Source organism: Candoia aspera, chromosome 2 (assembly GCF_035149785.1).
Source record: "Candoia aspera isolate rCanAsp1 chromosome 2, rCanAsp1.hap2, whole genome shotgun sequence".
Lineage (NCBI taxonomy): Eukaryota > Metazoa > Chordata > Lepidosauria > Squamata > Boidae > Candoia > Candoia aspera.
In genome coordinates, this window is record NC_086154.1 from 150,049,841 (window position 1) to 150,073,043 (window position 23,203).

The following is a 23,203-nucleotide window of genomic DNA, read 5'->3' on the forward strand; positions in this document are numbered from 1 at the left end:
GGCACCAGCCTGCAGCAACCCCTCCACCCATCATGATCAATGGCCATCAGCATTTTGAAGTTAAAGACATTCTGGACTCTCGTTTTTTTCGCAAATGTTTACAGTACTTGATTCAATGGAAGCATTTTCCAGATCCTGAGTGGGTTAATGCATGTCATGTTAATGCTCCTATTTTAACCAAAAAGTTTCATGCAAAGTATCCTTCTAAGCTCTCTCCTTACTAAACTCATTACTTAATTTTATGTGATATCTGATTGTTTTTTTAGTCTTTCTTGGGGGGGTGGTATGTCAGATCCCCCCGATCAAAGGTTTTACAAAAACCCTTATCGGAGCATCTACCATCGTTTCTTTCTCCAAGGAATGGAACCCGTGTCACCAGATGGGAGGAGGTGTGAAGTTGGAGTGTGAAGTGGTTTATTATGGCTATGGAGGACATCAAAGACATGGGGTTGAGATATGCCAGGAAAACCATCTGGATGGTGGGGGGGGGGGTGACATGGTTTCATGGGAAAGGGGACTAACTAAGGGAATGTAGTTTTTAAAGTTAGGTTTGAGCGGGAAATTTTTATTCATAGCTTGCCTTCTGTACTGTTCATTACGCTTGATTAAAACAGTTAAAGGAATCCCAGCCTCCTGACTGTGATTGTGTGAATGCTTGAATGATCAGGTGCTGACAATAGGGGTCCTCTACACAGCTAGCTGCATAAATACAAACACACACGCGCACACACCTCATTAAAATTCAATAAAGTGGGCATAAAGTTGTATAAAAATTCAGCCATTCCTGAGGTCTTTACTACAATTCATTCAGCTCCTTAAACACTGTGCAAATAGATTTTTATTCGCTGAACAAAAACAAATTATAAATATATTACTATAATTATTTAGAAATATTTCACTTGTCTCTAATTAACATGAGATTCCTGCTTTATTACAGGCTTAATAAATGAATTACAGGTAGTCCTCACTTACTGACCGCAATTGGGACTGGCAACTCCATCACTAAGTGACGTGGTCATGAATTGAAACATTATGTGACTGCACCGGACTTACAACATCAGTTCCACTGCAGTCATTAAGCAAATCACCCATGATTGCTAAGCACATGACCAAAACTTGCAACTTCCTGCTGGCTTCCCCATTGACTTTGCTTGTGAGAAGCCAATTGTGAAAGTTGCAAATGGTGATCACATGACTGTGGGATGCTGTGACCATCGTAAATGTATGCCAGTTGCAAAGCACCCAAATCATGATTGAATGACCACAGGGAGACTGCAACAGCCACAAGTTCAAGGACCAGTCATAAGCCTACTTTTTCAGTGCCATAACTTCAAACAGTCGCTGAAAGAGGCAGTCGGTAAGTGAGGACTACCTGAATTTATACTACAGATAGTGGAAATGTGTCCCATGAATTCAGGGTATCCCATTTTGTCACACCTCTGGTCAACTTTTTTTTTTTCAAAAAAAGTATGTGTGAGAGAGAGAGAGAAAGCTCACATGCAAAATGTTAACTCTTTGTTTTGATTTTGTAAGAAATGCCTTGTATACCTGCAAATATACCTGCTCCCTACAGTCACCCCAAAACAATGCATGAACATTCACATTTACTGCAACATCACCACCAAGGAAGAGGCAAAAATACTTACGGGCTGTGGCCAGCAGCTCAGGAACTATATCATAAGGAAAGAGAGGTTTCTCCAGTCCCCGAAAATACAGTTTCAGCACTCCAGCCACTGAATCCAAGTCATGCTGTACATAGCTGTCTGCTAGAGGGTCCTCACCTAGTGGAGACCAATCATTAGAGCAATGTCTTCCCCCACTACATAGATTTCTTTCATGATATCAGCAATCTTAGAATGTGCAAAACAAAACTTGTAACCACATGTAAAAGATGGGGCCTAATCCCATGTTAGCTATGACAAAGTCTGCATGACTTTGAACATGGCAGCTTATCCCAACTCAGAAGGCTGCTGCAATGGGGTCTGAGTACCATGATCTGTTTTGGTTATAGCTGCTGGAATGCCATGGAAAGAGTAAATGCGTAAGAGGTACAGCATTTTATGTATCTCCTGCTTCTATGGCATTCTAGAAATTCCATGACAGGTTTAAGAAAATCATTTAAGCCTCCCCCTCCCCACTCACCTTTCTCAAAGGCATTCCGGATCTCTGCTACCTGTGCTTGAGATCCAGGCACACGAAAAATACCTTCATGCTGGAGCCCTGAGCAAGGAAGAGAAAAAATACCAAACCAGGCACATTTTCAGTGAGGAACGCATGGTCTTCACAGCTCAATTCCCAGCAAGGTCGCTGAGTAAGGGAGGGAGGGAGGGTTAGCATAGGACAGCCTTACCATGGAGGTTGATGAAGCGGATGCAACTTTCCACCACGAGAGGCACCGCCTGGCCTGAGGCCTGGAGTTACAGGAAGGAAAGCAGAGGGTCACAGGACTGCTGGGGGCTAGGTTGCTAGCTGTCACGACTGTGCATGTGTGTTAATGACACCTCTATTCTGATTCAGCAGATGTAGCAAAACAAAATGCTACATCATGTATAGCTAAGAAAACAAGCTGTGATTAGGAAGTTGCCTGCTCATCTTAGCTCTGAACTGGTTACTTGTTGTTGGACAAATCACTCCTTCAGGTTCAACCTTTTATCTGCAAGATGGGGAAGAATAATATCTTAGGACAGTTGTAAGAATTGCTGTAGTAACTGATAACAGTGTAATCTACAGTAAATAATTGAGGTAATAAGTGAATTGCTGTAACAGATGATATAATGTGGGAAAAGATATGTATATATAAATTGTTGGTGCTGCTGAGAGAAATATCAGATTATATGTGTCTCTTTTCCACACTGTTGCTGCTCTGCAGACATGGAAGGTTTTGGAAACAAATCGAAAAGCTTTTGGTATCAGAAGCAGAAATGGAATGAGTATGACCATCACTAGCAATGATCCCTCTTACTGTCATCTTCAACTTTCTAAATAGTATTTTTCTACATTTGGTGCACCATACGCACAGGAGGGATGAGAAAATTTGGATTTAAATTCCCAATTAGCATAATGCTTTCTGGACAATTTTGGGGCAACTGCTGTCTAGCTCACTGGGCACTATTTGGCAAAGAAATGAGGACCTTCCAAAGTATGTTAGCTAAGTCTGTCATCACCCTGGGCTTTTGATGAGAAGAGTGTGTCTGAGCCCCTGACAAAGGATGAGAAGTCCAAAATGTCTTGGGCAAATAAAACTTAGCTGAGGAACTTTTAAAAATGGTATATTTTCTCTTTATTTTGTCAGCAATATCAATTTTACAGGACTACTGTGAAGATGAGAGCCAGCTGGGTGTAGTGGTTAAGGCACCAGGCTAGGAACCGGGAGGCCATGAGTTCTAGTCCCGCCTTAGGCACAAAGCCAGCTGGATGACCTTGGGCCAGTCACTCTCTCTCAGCCCTTGGAAATAGGCAAGGACAAGCCACTTCCTAAATCTTGCCAAGAAAACTGCAGGGTCTTGTCCAGGCAGCCACCAGGAGTCAAGACTGACTTGAAAGCGCAGGAAAAAAAAAATTGTGAAGATAAAATGCAGTGGGAAAGAGAGAGGAAAAAACTTCCAGACACCCTCCTCTGGCCATTCTTGGGAAAAGGATGGGTTCTATGGGTTCAATGCAAGTAATTGCATTTTATTTATTTATTTTTATCCCACCTTTATTGTTTTTATAAATAACTCAAGGCAGCGAATATACCTAATACTCCTTCCTCCTCCTATTTTCCCCACAACCACCCTGTGAGGTGAGTTGGGCTGAGAGAGAATGACTGGCCCAAGGTCAAATTTCCACCCTTCTAGGGAGAGCTTCAATGCTTTAGATAAATCACTTTAATTTCTCCTTTAAAAACTACAGAATAAACTGTTCAAATGGGGCATGCTTTTCCCTAATCTTTATGATTTCACAGGCCCACGTAACTCAATTTTACTTAGTACAGAATTCTATATTATGTTTAGAGCAGTCCCAACCATGCCCCAGCTAAGAAAATTGCTACACGTTTATTTATTTGTTTTTCAAATTTCTATCACCGCCCATCTCTCCTGAAAAGGGGACTCTGGGCAGTTGTCCAGAATTGTAAAGTCAAAAGAAAGAACAAAGTTCCTCCCAGTTTCACTTTTTGCACCAATATGGCATTGAAGGGGGAGAGGAATTAGAGAGAGAACCGTGGCCTTCCCTAGTTAGGCAAGCATTGTACATCATAAAGAAAGTAAATTCACCCTTAAGGCAGCTCACCCCATCCCATTTCCAGTGCCTGCATTCATTCATTTTCTCAGTAGTATTATGAAAGCAGTTTGCTACCATCTCTTTCTAGGATGCTGTTTGGATCTCCCAGTGAGGCTGTCAGCCTTGGACTTCCCATTCTGGTACTAACCTTGCATAGCTTCTAGTTTAGCCAAGACTGGCTCTACAGACTGCCATCTGCACCTTCTAAAGGCTGTCCAAAAGTTAGAGTGGTGGGGAGAAAGGAAGGGAAATACTCAGTTCTGGGTCCCAGCACCCACACAGACTACTGAATCATTGTCAGGGTTAGAGTTATACCCTGTTTTTGTTTATTCCATGTCTTCCAAGCTCTTCCTCCTGATCATTTCTATGTCACAAGAGATCATCACTCAGTGTGCATCTGCCCCTTCCCCAAAGCATATTCCCCAATTCCTGTTTTTTACCCTGAAGTTGAGATGGCAAAGAGCACAGAAGCCAGATGTAGAGGGAGAAGAACCAATGGAGTTTTCTTCTTCCCTGCTTCCTTGGAATACACAGTTCTTCTAAAAACCATCATTGCTTCAAAGTAAGGAAAAGGAGAGGAAAGTAATATGCTTGGGAGGAGTAGGCATGGCAGGGAAGGATGGCTGGCAGAGAAACAAGTAGTGGTGGAGAGTTGCAACTTCTTCTCTAACGTGGAGACAAATTCTGAGGCTTTAAATGCTTCCATTTAAGGGGAAGGAAGGAAGGAAGGAAGGAAGGAAGGAAGGAAGGAAGGAAGGAAGGAAGGAAGGAAGGAAGGAAGGGAGGCATGGCATGGCATGGCATGGCATGGCATGGCATGGCATGGCTATGCCATGCCATATCAAGGCAGCAGCTTTCTGGTTCTTGTGATGGCTCACTTAACATTCCTTTGTACCAAATGCCCAAACTACGATGAATAATAGGGCAATGCCATCCTTCAGATTCAATTTCCAAAAGGTGCTTTGGAGCCTGTGAGAACACGATTGTAGCACCTGTAGGCAGCACCTTAAAAAGGAAGGCAACTGCATATTCCTGTGAAAAGGTGCAGGATATTGCAGAAAATTACAACCTTTGCACTCCCCGTGTTCTGAAGTATCTTTTGGAGATCAAATCCAAAGCATTGCATGGCCCTAATGAATAACAACATTCCCACATGAATGATAACCACCCTAGGTGTAATTTATTTATTTATTTATTTATTTTCTATCCCGCCTTTATTATTTTTATAAATAACTTAAGGCGGAGAACATACCTAATACTCCTTCTTCCTCCTGTTTTCCCCACAACAACAACCCTGTGAGGTGAGTTGGGCTGAGAGAGAGGGACTGGCCCAAGGTCACCCACCGGCTTTCATGCCTAAGGTGGGACTAGAACTCACAGACTCCTGGTTTCTAGCCCAGCACCTTAACCGCTAGACGAAACTGGCTCTTGTAATAGTTCTTATATGGGTGGGTGGGCCCTCCACTATTTTCTGTTTGCTGACAAAAACATGCAAGCGACTGTTCACATTCAGTGGTCTCTCACAGCTCAGAGCTGGATGTGGTGACAACTGACAGCTATGCTTGAACTGGTCTTTACTTCTACAGCAGGAGTGACAACTCATTTTGACTTGGAGGGGGATGTCATTTTGTCCTTGCACCCCATTTGGGGATTAAAGAGGATGTGGCCAGGGGCATAAGAATATCATCAGAGGAGAGGGGACAAAATCACCACTTTTCTTCCCCCACTTTTTTTAGTTACTGGAGAGGTTTTAAGCAGCAAAATTGCTACAGAGCCTTTCAGCAATTTGGCACTCATTTTGCCCCTTAAAACATCTGCAAACAGGGAAAAATCTCCCAATCCTTGCAAACAGAATTTTAAAAGTGGGGCGCCTTTATCACAGGGAGGATTTAAAGCACCTATCTGAACCCTGAAACTCCTCCAATTTCCTCAAACTGGGGAAACACGTTTGAAGATTCTGGCCCCCGGCACTTTGGAAACAAAAATAAAGGGCTGGGGAAGACAGGGTGGCGGTGGGGGGGGGTTCACATGCAGCTTGCAGACCATTAAAGTGCTCAGCCCTCTCTTATGGTACATATAATGAAGACAGCAGTCTACCTTTAAGAGCAAAAGGACTCAGGGTGTTAAATACTATGGCCCATTCACTGTTTAGTACAGGAAAAGTTGGGCAGAGGGAGGGGCCCTATGGAGTAATAAGCAAAGTCTGTTTTGCAATTTTAATAACACACAACAATAGAACAAATCACGATGTCACGTGTGGTCTAAAGGCAGAAACAGGGTGCACATTCACAATAAGCATTAAGAGCTGCTACATTCTGTCATTTCGCAATGAAAACTGCCCATTCACCCACATACATACCCTTTCTCTGTGTTGCATATGACTGCAGAAAGACCTGGTAAACCACACTGATTTCCCATAGGCATGCCTGGATTTTGAGTTCAAGTTCTCAGACATTTACCACATTTCCAGCATGTGGATAAATTGTGGGTGGAATCCAAATGTATCATATTGAGAGTAGATCCATTGAAACCAGAGAGAATTAAATTAATTGAGAATAATTTAAATCTCTATAAGTTCAACAGATTACTTTAAGCATGATGCACATCTAGATCAAACCCCAAGTCTGTTTCATCTGTTTATGAAAATTAAAATAATGGTATGATTTCTAAACCATCAAATCAACCAAATCTGCATATGTGTGTGAATCAAATAATTCTGAAGGAAGATCTGTAGATTAAAGATCACAGCAGGCAAACTGTTAGAATAGGTATTGCCTACAGGAAGAGGGTAAAAAAAAAAAATGGTTTTTCTTTGCTAGGATCTGTTACCTGCAATTATTAAATAAGTTCTTGTAAAGAATGAATGAATTGGCTTTATTAATTATGGACAAATTTGAAGCAATCAAAAGCTTTTGGTTCAATCTCATTAACTAAATGCTGATATTTTAATATTATTCTGATGCTATAAAATAAATCCCGAAGAAAAGCTGCAGAACCATTTTTTTCACACTTACATTGTTTACATGGAAAGGTATCATTTTATTTTAAATAGAATGGATATTTTATTTTATTAATTTATGGGCATAGCTCCTGGTCACTGGCTGGCTAGGCAGAACATTTTGGCTCAACTTATTTGGCTGAGGTCCCCAGAGTTATCCCTAAATTATCAGCTTTAAAGGAGCAAAAGACTCCAGGCTATGATCCATAGGGTCCACAGCAAGAGAGACAACGCCAAAATGATGACACACACACGGCAAATGATGCAGTGACATTTCTTGTCAACAAGTACATTTGCTGCAGTGTCTGTGTGATTATGTCATCGTGCCCGTGACTTTATCTGCCCCCTTGCCCCTATGGATGCTCATGCCAGCGCACTATTTCCTGGAGCATAATGTTGTAACCGTAACAGCAAAAGCAGGGACTGCTTCCCAGAAAATAGCAGGGACACACATTCAAAGCTTTCCTACACAGGTCTGAATTTTTTTTATAGCCTTTTAATGCATTGAAAGAGACCATCGGACAATGGATAATATATGGCTAAAACATGCATTCGTGTCTTACGGAACACATCAAGATCCCCCCGTTACAAGTAAATACAAAAAAAAAAAAAGTTGAATAGTGCATGTGCAAAACACAAACAAGGGAGCATTGCATGCACACACACACATTTACACACAGAAACGCAGCATCACATATTTTGATGTGCAAAACATGCCTCATGCAAGATTAGCGCTTTATAGTCCCAGACACTTGCAGACACACTCCTATATAAATAGAGACAAGGGAGGGCGTGCACAAACACCCCGCCCCCCCCCCCCCGAGTCACTGTGGCTTTTTTATGCCAAAGCACGGTCCATCGGGCAAGCAACCTAAGCGCCCTCTCCATGCCCCACAGGGTGGCAGGCCTCCTCCACGCCCCACCCACCGAGTCCGGCTACCGCTTCCCACCGCCAGTCCTGTACCTGCTTCCGCGCCTGCAGCCTCCGCCTCCTTGGGCAGCAGGGACAGGAGAGACAGAGTGAGCAGACATGTTACAGGCAGAGGGAGCAGCAGAAGCCATTGGGGAGAGCCAGAGGCAAAAGCTGGGCCAGGGCAGCGCAGAGGACTCGCACCAGGCACAGGGCAAGAAAGCGAGACTAGGAGCTGGGCAGGAGGGGAGCAGCTGAGGGCAGCAGCCGGTACCTCCACAAAGGCCTGCAGGTCACCCTCGAAGAGCTGGTGATGAGAGCGCGAGGGAGGGCGGGACCGCCGGATGCGCTGGGACTGTGGCCTGGAACCAACATGTTTGTGGTGTGGGGAGGAAGGCAGATGTCAGAGCGTCCCCCCAAGGAGGAACGGTCTCCTCCCCAGAGTTCTGCTTGGTTTCTCAATCGCAGAGCAGGCCTGAGGAATTCTTACAAGGGAAGGCCCACCACCACCACCACCACCTGAGTCTCTGCAATTTTCATCAACCCCAGGATGCCTCTTTACCTGGCTAATTCTCTATCCACTGCAGCACCTGGGAGAGAAAGAATACAAGAAGATACAGAAGTTAAATTTGGAGTCTTAGTGGCCCTGTTCATGCCCCAATTTAGAGTAAGATCAGATACACATTGCGTCTGCAACAAGCATCTCATCAGAATGAACTCACTGGTGCAGATGGCTTTCTCGTCTGGGCCAGGCTTAGCGAGAATCTGGTTTTGGTCAGGAAACCAAGTTGCACAAATTGACATACAGGCCAGCCAATCACCTTGTGAAATTTCTTTCACCGCTTTCCAAGAAGAGCTGCCAATTGGCAAGCTCTTGTCCTACTCACCAAACCAACTTCATCACTCCCAAATTATGTTTAAGGCTTTTAAAAATAATGCTTTCAGTAAAGCACAGAACTGATATTTGATCAGGTAAACATGCCAAAGGAAAAAAGTACAGGAGAGATCACAGACTTTGCCTGAAATGCAGGGGACTCAAGGGGCTATCAGCAATCAGGATTCAAAGCATAGGCAATGCATGCATGTACTGTATGTATGTGTGTATTTTTTACATAATGGAACACAACTCCTCAATGGACTCCTGTCTCTTCCCTTAAGGGAACACAATTCTCACTGCTTTTTCCACAGGGAACCTTGGAATCAGAAGTTCTTTGAAAAAGGTAGCAAGGCAAACATTTTCAGAAGCCTGTAATTTTGAGGATACCCTGGGAGAAAGCATGACAATTAAATGGATCTATACTTCTAGCTATTATCAGTGTTTCTCCAATCCTTAGAAGCTCAATGAATGAACAAACAAACAAACATCCCAAATACCTTCTAATCAAAGAGCACAGATATTACCTATACCTTCAAACCTCACCTTTCTCTATCGCTTCCTTCATCTGGTCATGCTTGGCTTGCAATTTTGTTTGAATACTTCGTCCAGAAAGATATTCTTTGAATTTCTGTGCAAGAGATATCAAGAAACCTGTTATCGAAGAAAGCAGTAGGAGATTGGGCTGAGTGGGACATTTGTCCCTAACCCTAACCCTAACCTCTATAAACTGATAAATCCAAGAAGTCTTCCTGAAGCTTTCAATAAATCAGAACCATACCAGGAAGACTGAATGGGACAGAACTTATCTTTCACCCTTCATAAACATTTAGAGTCTGGTTGGATCTAGCCAGCTGTTTAGAATGCAAGAAAGTGGCCCAGTTACTTTTTTAGATTACTTAGTTTATTAGACAGGGCTAAATCACCAATTGCGGAAATGGAAGGCATTGCACTATTGAACAAAAGAGACAGAAACTGGCTTTCACTCATATCAATCTTCTATCACTTTACTTTCACTCTGGGCCTCTATAATACCGAATCAGGAGTTCAGAGATTCTCATTCTACAGCAGTTTTATGTTTTGTGTTTCTCCACTTTGGGAGAGAAACTCCAAAGCTTCCTTCTTTTTGTTTATTTTTTCTAGAATGGGGCTGAAGGAAGGATCTCTGGCAATAGGGCTTGCTCGGAACATCTCCGAATATGCTGGATAGATGGAATTAGCCCGGGGTAACATCCCATCAGTGATTTCATAGAGAAATCATTGTAAAGAAGAGACCTATCAATAGGAAAAGTGGTATCATGTTGTCTTATATGAATAGGAGTAGGGTGAGCTATCATAAAACAAGTTCTAGTGAAATCTAGATTGGTTTAAATAAAGATCAGTGAGGCAGCACAACCAACTAAATGTGTTAGGCTATGGTGGCCTCATCTTTACGACTGCATAGTAAGGGTGCATCAAGTTTAATTCTTTTAGGTATCTAGGATTCTACCATGATATAGAAGCTCTCCGTATCCTGCTGGTTGGCCCGGCGTTTTGCCAATGCCTGCTTCCCACCAGCATCAGAACCTGTGGACTTGAGTGACTCAGTAGACTGACAGCCTTGAAAGGCATCAAGTGCCTCTGGTTCCTCTGCTGTCAACAGATCTATCAGACTTTGCAGGGTAGCCTTCAGAGTCTTGTTAACCTGTGAAAGAAAATAGAAACCTCTATACCAAGAGCCTTCTACAGCAGACAAGTCTTCGTAAGAGCCCAGCTGCAAACATTTTGATGGAACCCAGGAATTCCGCTCTATCACTAACTTAGGGAATGGGAAAGGTGTCTGCAGGACACAGTCAGTGGCAGGAGGAAGTGCTGGAATGTCCCCTACCCCAGCAATCCTCCTTTGCAGTCCCACCTGAAAATGAATCCCCCTCACTCCCCGCCTCAACTGGACTTGGCTCTCTACCAGCACCTACTTCATCTGTCTCCAGGGTGATGGCATTGAGGCGGGACTGGATGTGCTGAAAACGGGAAACTAGTTCGTTTCTCAGGGGACCCTCAGCCCGGACTTCAGACACCTGAAGACAGAAAAATTACAGGAGAGAGAGAATAAGGACCAGCCTGAGCAGAAGGCAAGAAGTCTAGAACAAGCAGCCAGGAATCCTCACCTCATCACCTTCATGAGGCTGGTAGTCAAAGGAGAGAGGAGGGCAATATGCTGCAGGGTTGGCCTCCATCATCCTGGACTTATCCCCCAATGGATCCAAGGCATCAACTGCCCCTTCAATGGTGCACAGGCCCTGTTGCCAAGATGCTTGGGCCCGTGACTCTGCTGCTAGGTAAGTCCTCAATACCTTGCCCAGCGAAAGGTGGAAACCGAGGTCAAAACACTGGAACCATGAGATAAAGATATCCTTAGTTCTTAAATTCTCAAACCAGCCTGATGGTCATTAGGCTCCACTGTTGACTGATCCCCATATCTTTTCCAATGGCTGCACATTAAGTAGAGATTTAACACAACAGGCACAACTTTTGTTGCCAGTGCATTTCCACACATCTTCTCTGTGATGTGCAGTGGCTTTAGGCATACTGTAAATACATCTGCTGGGAACTGAAATGACCCCAGTATGTTTTCCAAGCTTTCCGTTGCCATCTGTGAGGGCTAGACTTACGGCTTTTTTAAATGGAGGACACCCCCCCTTTAAATAGCTGTCAAAATACAGCAGGTACTGCCTTTTCCATAATCCCCATTCAAGGGTTACAGGAAAGGAGCTAACTTCTTTGTATCTTTTAAAGTTTCTATGTCTCACAGCCTTGATCTGGTTTAATACTGATGCATGCTCTCTCTCTCCAGGAATTCTTGGGACTATAGTTCTGTAAACAGAGTGCATGAAACCTACCAGCAATTTCAACGTTCCCACCCTACAGTAGATCCCAGGATCCTTTAGACAAGCCATGACGGTATACTGGAGGAAGACCAGTATACATTTGACAAAGACACGCGCCTGTGCCCTTACGTAAAGAGTGACAAAAGGAACCAGGGGCAGCCAAAGTCTCAGCACTTGACCTTTTAGTGCTCTCCAACCCCTATGTTGCTGATACAGGATGGGCATGGGGAGAATCGACTCACATCTAGCAGGTCGGCAACATCGCGAACATAGTAGTTGCTGATGGCAGAGTTGGCAGCGTGTAGATTCAACAAGTAGTCATTCCGGGCCTTGGCACATTTCAGCTTGCTTTCCAGGAATTTAGACTGCCTCTGTGAGGATCAAGAAATCATTAGGTTAAAATTCCAGGCTGTCCTTCCTTCTTCCCTCCACTCTGCTCCACTTAGTACTTTTACAAGTGGTTTTTTTTTCCTGATAAATAACGGCAGCAGTTTCTCATAAAGGGAACAACCTCCTTCGTAGCCTGATTCTAGCAGAAGTTGTGTGATAAACCACTTAGCAAAGGAAGGAGGAGCTTTGTAGTAACATTATTGGGTAGGCAGTTGGGGAGTGACAGCCAGCTCTTTCTTCCTTCCAATTAACCCCCCTGATGATACTTTTCTCCCCCAGCATTCTACTACCCCATAACTATTTCCAAATAAATGTGTACCTAAGCCACACAAGAAGAATCTGGTGGAATCAGAGCAAAGATCTATTGCAGGGGTCTTCCCTAACCTTTTTTTTTTTTTTTTGAACTGGTGGATGTATTTGAAATACATCCAGTCATTTATCATTTGGTAAAGGGGTTGCATTTTCTTAAAATGGTTATCAGGAAGCTTCGCAGTGAGATGTCCATAAGTATCATGCTGGGGATCCAGGCCTATGTAGTTCAGTATCCTATTTCCTGCAGTATAGGGCTCCTCCATGAGTAGGAAGAGAGCAAACACTCTCTCTGCCTTGTACTACTTCAATAACTGGTACCAAGAGACTCACTGCCTATCATGCTAGAGGCAATGCGTGGCTATCCTAAGTAGCTGCCATTTACCCTCCATGAATCTGCTTACAGGTAGTCCTCGCTTAACAACCATTCATTTAGTTCAGACTTATGACACTGCTAAAAAACCAACTTATGACCGGTCCTCACACTTACAACCATTGCAGTGTTCCTGTAGTCACATGATCACAATTTGGGTGCTTGGCAACCAGTTTGCATTTATGACCGTCTCAGTGTCACATGGTCATGTGATCACCATTTTCGACCTTCCCGGCTGGCTTCTGGCAAGCATATCAATGAGGAACTGCGTGATTCACTTAACAACCATGTGGTTCGCTTAACACCCATGGTGATTTGCTTAACGCCCACCGCAAAAAAGTTTGTAAAATCACATCAGATTTGCTTAATGACCACTTCGCTTAGCAACCGAAATTCCGGTCCCAATTGGGGTCATTAAGCGAGGACTCCCTGTAATCCCTTTCTCAAGTCATCCAAGTAGGTAGTCATCATTATATCTTGGGCTACTGAATTCCATAGTTTAAGTACTAGTTTCATTGTACAGATCATTCTGCAAGGGAGAACATTACAGATACTTTCAGGGATGCAGCCTTTAATCAGCAGGTCAATCAACTGAATTGACCAGTGGGCAATTTTAATTAATGGTTAATCATTTAATCATGTTCTTATTTTTAAACTATTTAAAGGTGCTGTGCTTGCACTCCCTCATATTCCAAAGCACTTCTTCTGAACTGAATCCGAAATATAATTTATTAATACCCTTTCAGTTTAGGAGCCAGGTTATCTGAAATAAAAACTGTTTCCATATGAACTTGTCGTGCTTTGCAATTAGCACTGGAGAACCATACTCATCAGCTGTACTATAGCCACCAGGAATAAGACCTTGTCTACAGGAGCAGTCCAACTTTATGGAACTTCCTCTATGGATATGTGCTTCACCCCCTCAGTTATAGTATTTAAGAAGTCTTAGACAACCTATCTGATTCATGCATTTTGTCATGTTTTATGCTGTTGCTTTACTGATGTTTTACTTCTGTGTCTCTAGAAATTGGGTTTTTATTTTTTAATACTGACTAAATTACATGTAGATTTTGCATTTCAACACATTATAATAATATATTATTGCACTTTCAGCCTGGAACTTGGACTGACCTCATCATTTAATTATTTAATGAATATTAACATTGTGTTTTGGGCCATCATGTCATCTTAAGTTGGCCTCCAACATATAAAATGAAGCACATCTCCAAAAACAAAACATATCAAAATAACCTGAATCACAAAATAATGAAATCTCCCAGAATGAAATATATTAGTAAGAGTAACAGCTTTGCACTGCCACCTTAAAAGCCAAATAGTAGATTAAGTCCTCATTTAGCAACTGCCTTGTTTGGTGACTGTTTGCAGTTAACGACAGTGATGAAAAAGTAACTTTGCGACCAATCCTCACATTTACAACTTTCACAGGTCTGTAAAGCAAAGGAAAGCTGAAGTAAGATCATAAGTGTTTCACTTAGCGACCACTTCGCTTAACAACCAAGTTCCCAGTCCCAATTGTGGTGGCTAAACAAGGACTACCTGTACTCATATCTGAGAAACTGCCTTGATGGAGCTTTGCAAATTCATTGGAAGGCCTGATGGGGCTCATGATTCTCTCAGCCAAAGAGAACTTCAGGGCCTCTTAAGGGACAGGCAAATTCATATGGGGGAGACGGGATTTCAAATCATCTAGGGCTTCAGAGGTCCACTTTAGCATTTGAATCAGACCACGGGATACAGCAGCAAGGAATGCAACTGATGCAAGTTTGCTGTCACCTGCTCCAAATGAGGCCCCACCTACATGCAGGTTTTCAACAGGTTGCAGCAGTTGATTCCTGAACTTGCTTCAGATGCTGACATCTAACATGGATGTCCCTAATGCATATACAGGATATGTGAAGAAAGCTGAGATACTGTATGTTCATGACTTGACAAAGAAGGATCCAGAAACATCAGAGATCATCAAAGAAAAAAGAAAAACATGCAACACAGTTTCACAAATGTCTGAAGAAAACCACTAACAAAGTCTCACAAATGTCTGAAGGTAATAAACTCTTAGTCAGAAATCTCCATCTGAGCAAGAAGGAATACGGGAACCCTAAATATGGGAACCCACTTATGAGACTTCTAAGAAGACACATCATTATTTTCCTGTTTCTGAACAGGAAGAGCTTTCAGAAGTGATTCCACAATCCCTTACACACTGAAGATGATGAACTGATTTCTAAGAAAATACAAATTCCTGAGCCAGAAGGAAGATAAAACCTCCTCCTGGCTGGATCCTAGAGCCATAGCTTACATCACACAATTCCAGTTTCACAATGTGTAGCAGACACTTAGGAACTAAAGGCAGGAAGCACTATCCAAATGGACTGATGCAATATAATCTAGGTCAATCCTGTCATCACCTGAAGAATGAAAGCTACAGGGCTACAGCATGAACTTCATTTGGATGCAAGGCATTGAAACTGAGATATTCTCCAAGGCCACAAGAAAGCCGAATCCTCAGGACTTACACAGATTACGTTCCACGTTTCTAAGGAACATAAAGGGAATTTTAGCAAACTCAATAGGCTGCTATCTGGGTGAGTTCAGTGTTGCACTGACATCCTAGAACGATTCGTGGGTTTACGTGAATGTTGGAACAACAGTGTGTTTAGGAGGGGAGACTTGTAACCTATGCTACTGTTCCTTAAAGGAAACAGCTATCAGTTAGTTTTCTTGTTTAAAAACAGCCTTGTTAGATGGAACCTATCCACCTCCCTCAAGGTCACAAAGGTTTCATTATCAGCCCACCAGCAGCAGAAAGAAGAACCAAAGGGAAAGGAAGTGGCTTGTGGTCTGGAATTACTGGCTGAAACTACTGCAAGGTAGCAGATGGTCAAAAGTTTCGGTTGGCCTCAATTGTCAGCCAATCTGTGGTTCCCCAAAACTTTCCCTTGTGTGGGGAGGTTCTCTGATGCACCTTTGAAAAGGGGCCTCTGGTCATCTTTTCCTCCCTATCCCTGCTCCAGACTGGAAGCTGGAATGGAAGGCTCCACAAGTCGCCTTTTCAAGGAGCAATCAGCTGCAGATCCCTCCTCCCCAAAACTCTCCAGCTCAGAACTGGAAGGCATGGTTGGGATTTATGGGCTGCACTGACACAACACATTTCATCTACTTATTTAATTCACCCATTTTCTGTACTTCTCACCCAATACACTGAGCCATAAACTAGCCAAACGTGTTCATAAAACACACTAACCCAAAAAAATCTAAGTTAATACTAACCAAGTTTATTACATTATGCAAATGCCTCTTTTAAGTCTTTATCCAATTAAGCATGCTGTGTGAACATTTTGATAGCCCCACAGCTCCAAACTAAACTTATTTACTTCAATGTAAGTCCTAGTATGAGCCAGTTTGGTGTAGTGGTTAAGGCACCAGGCTAGAAACTGGGAGACCGAGAATTCTAATCCCACCTTAGGCAGGAAGTCAGCTGGGTGACCTTAGGCCAGTCACTCCCTCTCAGCCATAGGAAGCAGGCAATGGCAAACCATTTCCAAAAAACCTTGCCAAGAAAACTGCAGGAACTTGTCCAGGCAGTCTCCAAGAACTGGAGATTAAAAAAAAAAATCCTAGTATAATCAATGAACAGTACTGCAATTCTAAAAGCCAGCCACTACATCTTCCTAGCATCCTTGCAGAAAGACCCACTCCCTGTGGTCACAATTTTCAACACTCCCATCCCCATCTTCTTGCTACCTTTTCCAGTAGGCGCTCAACCTTCCGGAGTGAAGTGCGACGGGGGGTTTTGTCAAGGCCTGCCCCGCCTGGGGATCCACTAGGATCTGAATGCTTCCCGCCACTGCGCTTCTCCTCTTGACGCTCAGCCTCACGCAGCTTTGCCTCAGCATTCAGGCAATCAATGCGGTATGTCTGGTATGACTTCATCGCCTACAAATAGACAAAAGCTGGCCAGCTCAAACTCGCTGAGCTTTGTTAAGAAGGAAGGACAAACCTTAATTATAAATTTAGAGGAATAAGTAAACATGTCTAGCAAGCATAAATAAAGATATTTAACCAATTAAATGTATTCATTAAACTACAATATCCTGTATCCATTAATATTTTTCTTGTGGAACTCCTGTCCATTCCAAACAGAGCCTACAAAGGAGAACATTGCTATAGAGCAGTGTTTCTCAACGTTGGCTACTTTAAGATGTGTGGACTTCAACTCCCAGAATTCTGGGAGTTGAAGTCCACACATCTTAAAGTAGCCAACACTGAGAAACACTGCTATAGATGTTGCCTCTTGGATCGAACTTGTCTGTTTCTTACCTGCTGACCTGATTAGCAACTCTTGCTTCAAATCTGTGGGGAACAGAGGGGGGGAAATGATCACATGATGTTGGCGTTTTTGATGTTAATGGAATGTGGACTTCCAAAAAGCACATTTTAATAAACAGAACAGTGCTAAGTAGGCTCCCAGGGAAGAAGCTAAAAGGAAAGCAGCTCAAAAATGGGTGGGAGTTCTTAAAGGAGGAAACAATATAAACACAACTGTATAGAATTGTTAGACATGTTTACAACAATTCTAGTGGTGGTGGGGGGAATAGAGGCTAGCAGAAGAAGCCAACTGGCTCCCCAAAAAGCACAGTGAAAATCTGAAAACAAAAAAGGACAATACAGACAATGAAAAGAGGGCCAGGTCACAAAGGAAGAGTATAAAAAACAGGTGGCCCAAGCTGATGTTAGAAAAACGAAAAGATCAGATACAGTGAAGTTAATGAATCATGCTAAGAATAACAAAATGGGCTTCTTTAGATATCTTCAAAATAAAAGGAAAAGGAAAGCAATTCAGCAATTGTGAATTTCTGTAAGCCCCTCGGAGTCACCGTGCGCAAGTTGGGTGGCCTTATAAATTTGCTTAATAAATAATAAAATAAAATAGTTAATCACTATTATTTGCCATTCAGTGAAAAGGGCAAAATGTTAAAAGGTAATGAGGAAAATCAACTCCTGCTTTGGCTCAGTCTTTTCCAGCAAAAAACCATGGGTTCCACCGGGAAATTGCAAAGAACAGGATGAAGGGGCTGGACTGAAGCTTAAGACTGATCAAAACATGGTCAGGGAATATGTCTTTATTTTGAACAAGTTTAAACCTTCAGGTCCAGATTAATTTCATCCAAGGGTACTGAAGGATCCAACTGACAGACTGGCTGAACCTTTAGGTATTTTTTTTAGAAATCCTGGGGAACTGGTAAAATGCCAGATGACTGAAGGACAACAAATTAAAAATAGGAGAAAGGAACATCCAGCAAATTACAGGACACTATGGTGCCTACCTTTTGGAATATTCTGCCCCTGGAGGTGAGGCAGGCACCTCCACTCCTGGCCTTCCGGAAGAATTTGAAAACCTGGTTCTGCCGCCTTGCCTGGGACGGGAAGGGCAACAGCTCTTCCTGGGGGTGGTTGGCGCCATAGTGCCCTCCCCATTGAATTAGAGCTTTTCTTCACAATGGATCTTATATCTATCTATTTATAATGATAGTTTGCATTGTAAATTAGGTTTTATGGTTTTAAATTGTTTATTTTGTTGTAAACCGCCCAGAGTCCCCCTTTGGGGGGAGATGGGTGGTGATAGAAATTTGAAATATAAATAAATAAAATTCAGCAATTGTCAAGAAGAAATCTGTCCAGGCTTACCTTGCTTTTGGGAATGATGTAGATAAGTATTTCTCGACTTTAGCAAAGCATTTCACAAAGTACTCCATAACAAACTGATCAGCAAATTAGTTCAGTGTGGGCTGGACACAGGACAATTAAGAGGATATATAGCTGGCTCAAAAACTGTACTAAAGAGTGTTTATCAGCAGTTCCTCATGAAATTGGAGAGAGATATGAAGTGAGATATCACAAGGATCAGTCCAGGGTATTCTACTCATCAATGTTTTTTTTAATTACTTCAATGGTTTGGGAGGCAGGGGGAACATTAATCAAATTTGCAGGAGATATAGTATAGGGTGGGATAGCTGCCAATACCCTAGAAAACATCTTAAAAGATTAGAGAAATGGACTGAAAATAACAGAATTAAATTTAACAGAGGAACTACGAAGTTCTTCACTTAAGAAACAATAAATAAGTGCACAATTATAGGACAGGAATACCTGGCCTGGTAATAGTACTTGGGAAGAAAAACCTGGCCAAGTAACTGACTGCAAACTGAATTTGAGCCAACAATATAATCCGATTACAAAAAAGGCAAAGGCAGTTTTAGGTTGCCTCTTCAGAAGTGTAATTTTCAAATCATGGGAACTAACTGTTCAACTCTACTGAATTCTGCTTTGGTCAGACCTCATCTCAAGTATTGTGTCCAGTTCTGGGCACCACAATTAAAGGAGGATTCAGAAAAATTGAAACCGGTTCAAAGAAGGGCAATGAAGATGATTGGGGCCTAGAAACTAAGCCCTGTGAAGAAAGATTTAAGGAGCTGGGTATTTCAGTCTTGATAAAAGACAACAGAGGGTGGATATGATAGCACCCTTCAAATGTACGAAAGGATGCCACAGAGAAGAAGGCTATGGCTTGTTCTCTCTCATTCCAGAAAGCAGGATATGAAATGATGGGTTTAAATTACAGGATGTCATGAGTAACACAGGAAGACCAATTCCAGCTAAATATCAGAAAATACTTCCTGAGCACCTGGACAGCAACATCAGTTGCCTAGAGAGATGGTGGGCTCCCCATCACCAGTACTGCTCAAGCCAACATTAGACAGCCATCTGTTGGGAATGCTTTAATCTGGATTCCTGCACCGAGCAGAGGGTTGGACTCAGTGGCCCCTTCCATCCTGAACACATAATCTGGGAAAAGGGGCGCCACAGTCTGAGAGTAAGCAGAAAGTCTCTTCTATGTCTACTGCTGCAAAAGGACTGAGCCATTATATCACTGCCACCTGCCCTATCTGGTTAGAGCCTAAATCAGACAGCAATTGCAGGATAGGGACCCCTTTTGCCCACTTACCATCTGCAACTCTGAAATCGCCTTCAGGAGCTCATCCTGCATCTGCTGTTCCATCTCTTTGCTCTGACAAGGGAGGAAAAGGGATGAAAAAATAAGATAGGGCATCCTTGGCTGTGCATAATCTACTCAACTATAGGAAAACAACAGAGACATTGTTATTGCAGCAGGCTGAGAATCTTAGCTTTCATTTTTAAGAAAACAACTGTTTAATCCTTACAGTTATGGAAATATAATTGCAAGCCTGTGAGCAATGCTTGGGGTTAATCATAAACATGGCAGTGATTAGCAAGGATTTCCAGTGACCGAGGGGCAGGGCTTCAGGGCTCAGGCAGTTCTTGGCTTCCCTCCCATGACACAATGGATTTGCATAAGCAGCCTAAGCAGGCTTTAAAAAAATATGAAGGCCAGCCAGTTCAGACTCTCACTACAAAAAAGTACAGACTATCCTGACAAGAAATGGTTGAATACAAGCCCAGTTCAGATGTAATAGGAAAACACGATTTCTTGCTTTATGATGCTCTATGTCTAACCTCAAAGAAGTAAGGTCTTAAAACATAACTTAGATCAGGGTTTCTCAACCACGATTCCATGGAACCCCAGGGTTCCGTGAGATGTAACTAGGGGTTCCCTGGAAGATGATTATCATCTAAAAAATAATTTCAAATTTGGGCAACTTCACATTAAAGAGGCAAGGTTCATTCGTTATTTTTAGTTTAAGAACACTGTTAATGCCTGTAATACAGGCCTACCCATGAAACAAATATAATAATTTTGTAACTTCTGGCCTATATTTGAACCTGAATGTGCAGGGGTTCCCCAAGGCCTGAAAAATATTTCAAGGGTTCCTCCAGGGTCAAAAGGTTGAGAAAGGCTACCTTAGATGGTAGATTCATTGGGGTGGAAGTTGAACTACATGGGACTAAGACTATTGTATTGGGAATTTATGCCCCAAATGAAGATAAAGCAACGTTTTATAAACAACTTATGGAGAAATTAGTAAGTTTTTCTTATGATAATTGGTATTTGATGGGGGATTGGAATGGAGTGATTTCCCCACAGTTGGATAGAACATCTGAGAAAAATATTAAAACTACGCAAGGTAAATTACCAAATGCCTTTTTTGATTTGATGGACAATTTAGGGCTAGTGGATGAGTGGAGACAGAAATATGATGCTATATGTTTAATCTCAAAGAAGTAAGGTCTTAAATCATAATTTATCACAAAAAAACCAAACTATCATTCTGCATGCTGACTAACTCAGAGAAATGTGATTTGTCGACATCAGAAGGGAAAACGTCCAATGTCCTCCTTACAGGTGAGAAAAAGGAAGAGAAGGGAGAGATGGAAACTTACTGGCTTAGTGCTCACACCAATTCCTTGCTTCCTTAGAAAAGCACTGTATGTATGTGTGCCTTCGAGTCAGTCTTGACTCTAGAGACTGCCTGGACAAGTCCCTGCAGTTTTCTTGGCAAGGGTTTTCAGAAGTGGTTTGCCCTTGCCTCCTTCCTAGGGCTGAGAGAGAGCGACTGGCCCAAGGTCCCCCAGCTGGCTTCGTGCCTAAGGCAGGGCTAGAACTCAGGGTCTCCCAGTTTCTAGCCTGGTGCCCTAACCACTACACCAAACCAGCTCTCCAGGCTTTCAAAACCTATATCTATAAAATAGAATTCTAGCATCTCTTGTGGTGTCTGTTTCTTGACCTGGTCTACCTCAAAGGGCTAACACCTCCTTAACAATTTCTCTGGATCTATCTAGGCTAGAGAATACCTGAACCCTGTAAGAGGACAAATTGCCTGGCGGGTCTGTCTCTTTTGTGTTGCATTTAACACTTCATGGGAACATTTGGGCCTGGCCACTCAATTTTCTGTTCTTTAAGAGCTCAATTATAAATTTATCCTGCAACCAGTTTATAGGGGGGCAAATTCTTGGCTGAAGACAGTGAGGGCTGAGCCATCTTACACTTCTTAAAAGGGCAAATGTCCATCTACTGAACATGGTTGTCCTTCTCAGCTTCTGTTTGCCTGTAGGTAAGACTTAAATAATCAAGAGTTGTGTTCCATTGATAAAGAGAAGGCTTGCAAACTGCTGAATTTGTGAGCACCTTGGTTGGATCAGGATCTAGAAAGTAGCTTAAGGTAAGAGCTCCAAATACATACATGGAAATTATTGTGCATGACTTTGAACCTTTGGTGAGCAAGATACAAAACTCAGAGGGAAAGACAAGTGGAATGGGGCTGCACACAGTGAACACAAGGAGATGCTGAATACAAATAGCACACTGGACTCAGAGTATAATATTTGAGCCCACCCTCTGCAGTGACATATCTCTCCCACACACAACCACCCATCACTTTTGGTGCTGGTACTTGACAACCAAGTTCCAGGCCACTAGGTATTGGTCTGCCAGGTAAGGAACTGGATATGGGAAAACATTTCCCATGATTTCTTAACAGTCACAGAAACAGTTCCCAACCACTGAACTGATCAGAAGACCAGAGAGAACATTCTGACACAGATGCTATAGAGTCATGAAAAGTCTTATTTCTGTCCACTTTCCCTTTTCAATCAGGCATAATAACTGGCTGAGGGCAAAGGAAGACTCTAGCAAGAACAAGGCTAAGGGATAGCATGGGCCACAAGGAAGAGTCCTTTGTTCAGGCCTAGGAATCGGGACAAAGTCCACCTTCAATAGACATACCAAGGTGGCCTACTGAGGCTGGAACCCACCCTTCTCCCCTCCAAAGCACCTACTTTCCGGGCCAATCGCCCCACATCCTCGCTGATGTGCGCCAACCGAAGCGCCAAATGGCCCGTGTAGATTTCACTCAGTGCTCCGTGATCCCGGCTTGCCTGCCGCGTCTGGTTGAGGATAGTATACCAGCAGTTCAAAGGAGAAGGGAGATTCTGGTCCTTCCTGCATGGAAAGAGGGGAGCCCTTTAATCTTTGACTGGAGGAACAATTCACATCCTTGGCTTTTATCATCCCTTTATCTCTCTTCCTTATTTGCAGTTTGCTTTTTCTATTACTTCCCGCCATTTAACTCCAGGGAAGTAATCGGTACCTGTAATTGGTCTTGGCTAAGTCTGGCAATGTGCTGGATGAAGGTGAACAGTCTAAAATTAACTACCACCACCCAAAAGGTGGAAGAACTGTTAGTCAGAAATTAGCTGAGCTCTGGAATTGCGGTTAGCCTGTTCT

The 23,203-nt window shown here is 42.8% G+C and overlaps 1 protein-coding gene across 2 annotated transcripts in view; it reads right to left on the bottom strand.

Annotated features, from left to right (window-relative positions):
- Positions 1-23,203, bottom strand: part of ARHGAP4 (Rho GTPase activating protein 4) — a 57,720-nt gene that overhangs the window by 18,886 nt on the left and 15,631 nt on the right. For both annotated transcript variants that reach the window (XM_063294254.1, XM_063294252.1), the window contains exons 3-15: positions 22,756-22,918; positions 20,006-20,068; positions 16,744-16,935; positions 12,152-12,280; positions 11,190-11,411; positions 10,998-11,099; positions 10,532-10,726; positions 9,589-9,673; positions 8,731-8,758; positions 8,443-8,530; positions 2,351-2,411; positions 2,143-2,220; positions 1,647-1,781 (exon numbers count right to left, since the gene is read on the bottom strand). In XM_063294254.1, the coding sequence (XP_063150324.1) occupies positions 1,647-1,781; positions 2,143-2,220; positions 2,351-2,411; positions 8,443-8,530; positions 8,731-8,758; positions 9,589-9,673; positions 10,532-10,726; positions 10,998-11,099; positions 11,190-11,411; positions 12,152-12,280; positions 16,744-16,935; positions 20,006-20,068; positions 22,756-22,918 (1,541 nt within the window). The remainder of the gene's footprint in view (positions 1-1,646; positions 1,782-2,142; positions 2,221-2,350; positions 2,412-8,442; positions 8,531-8,730; positions 8,759-9,588; positions 9,674-10,531; positions 10,727-10,997; positions 11,100-11,189; positions 11,412-12,151; positions 12,281-16,743; positions 16,936-20,005; positions 20,069-22,755; positions 22,919-23,203) is intronic.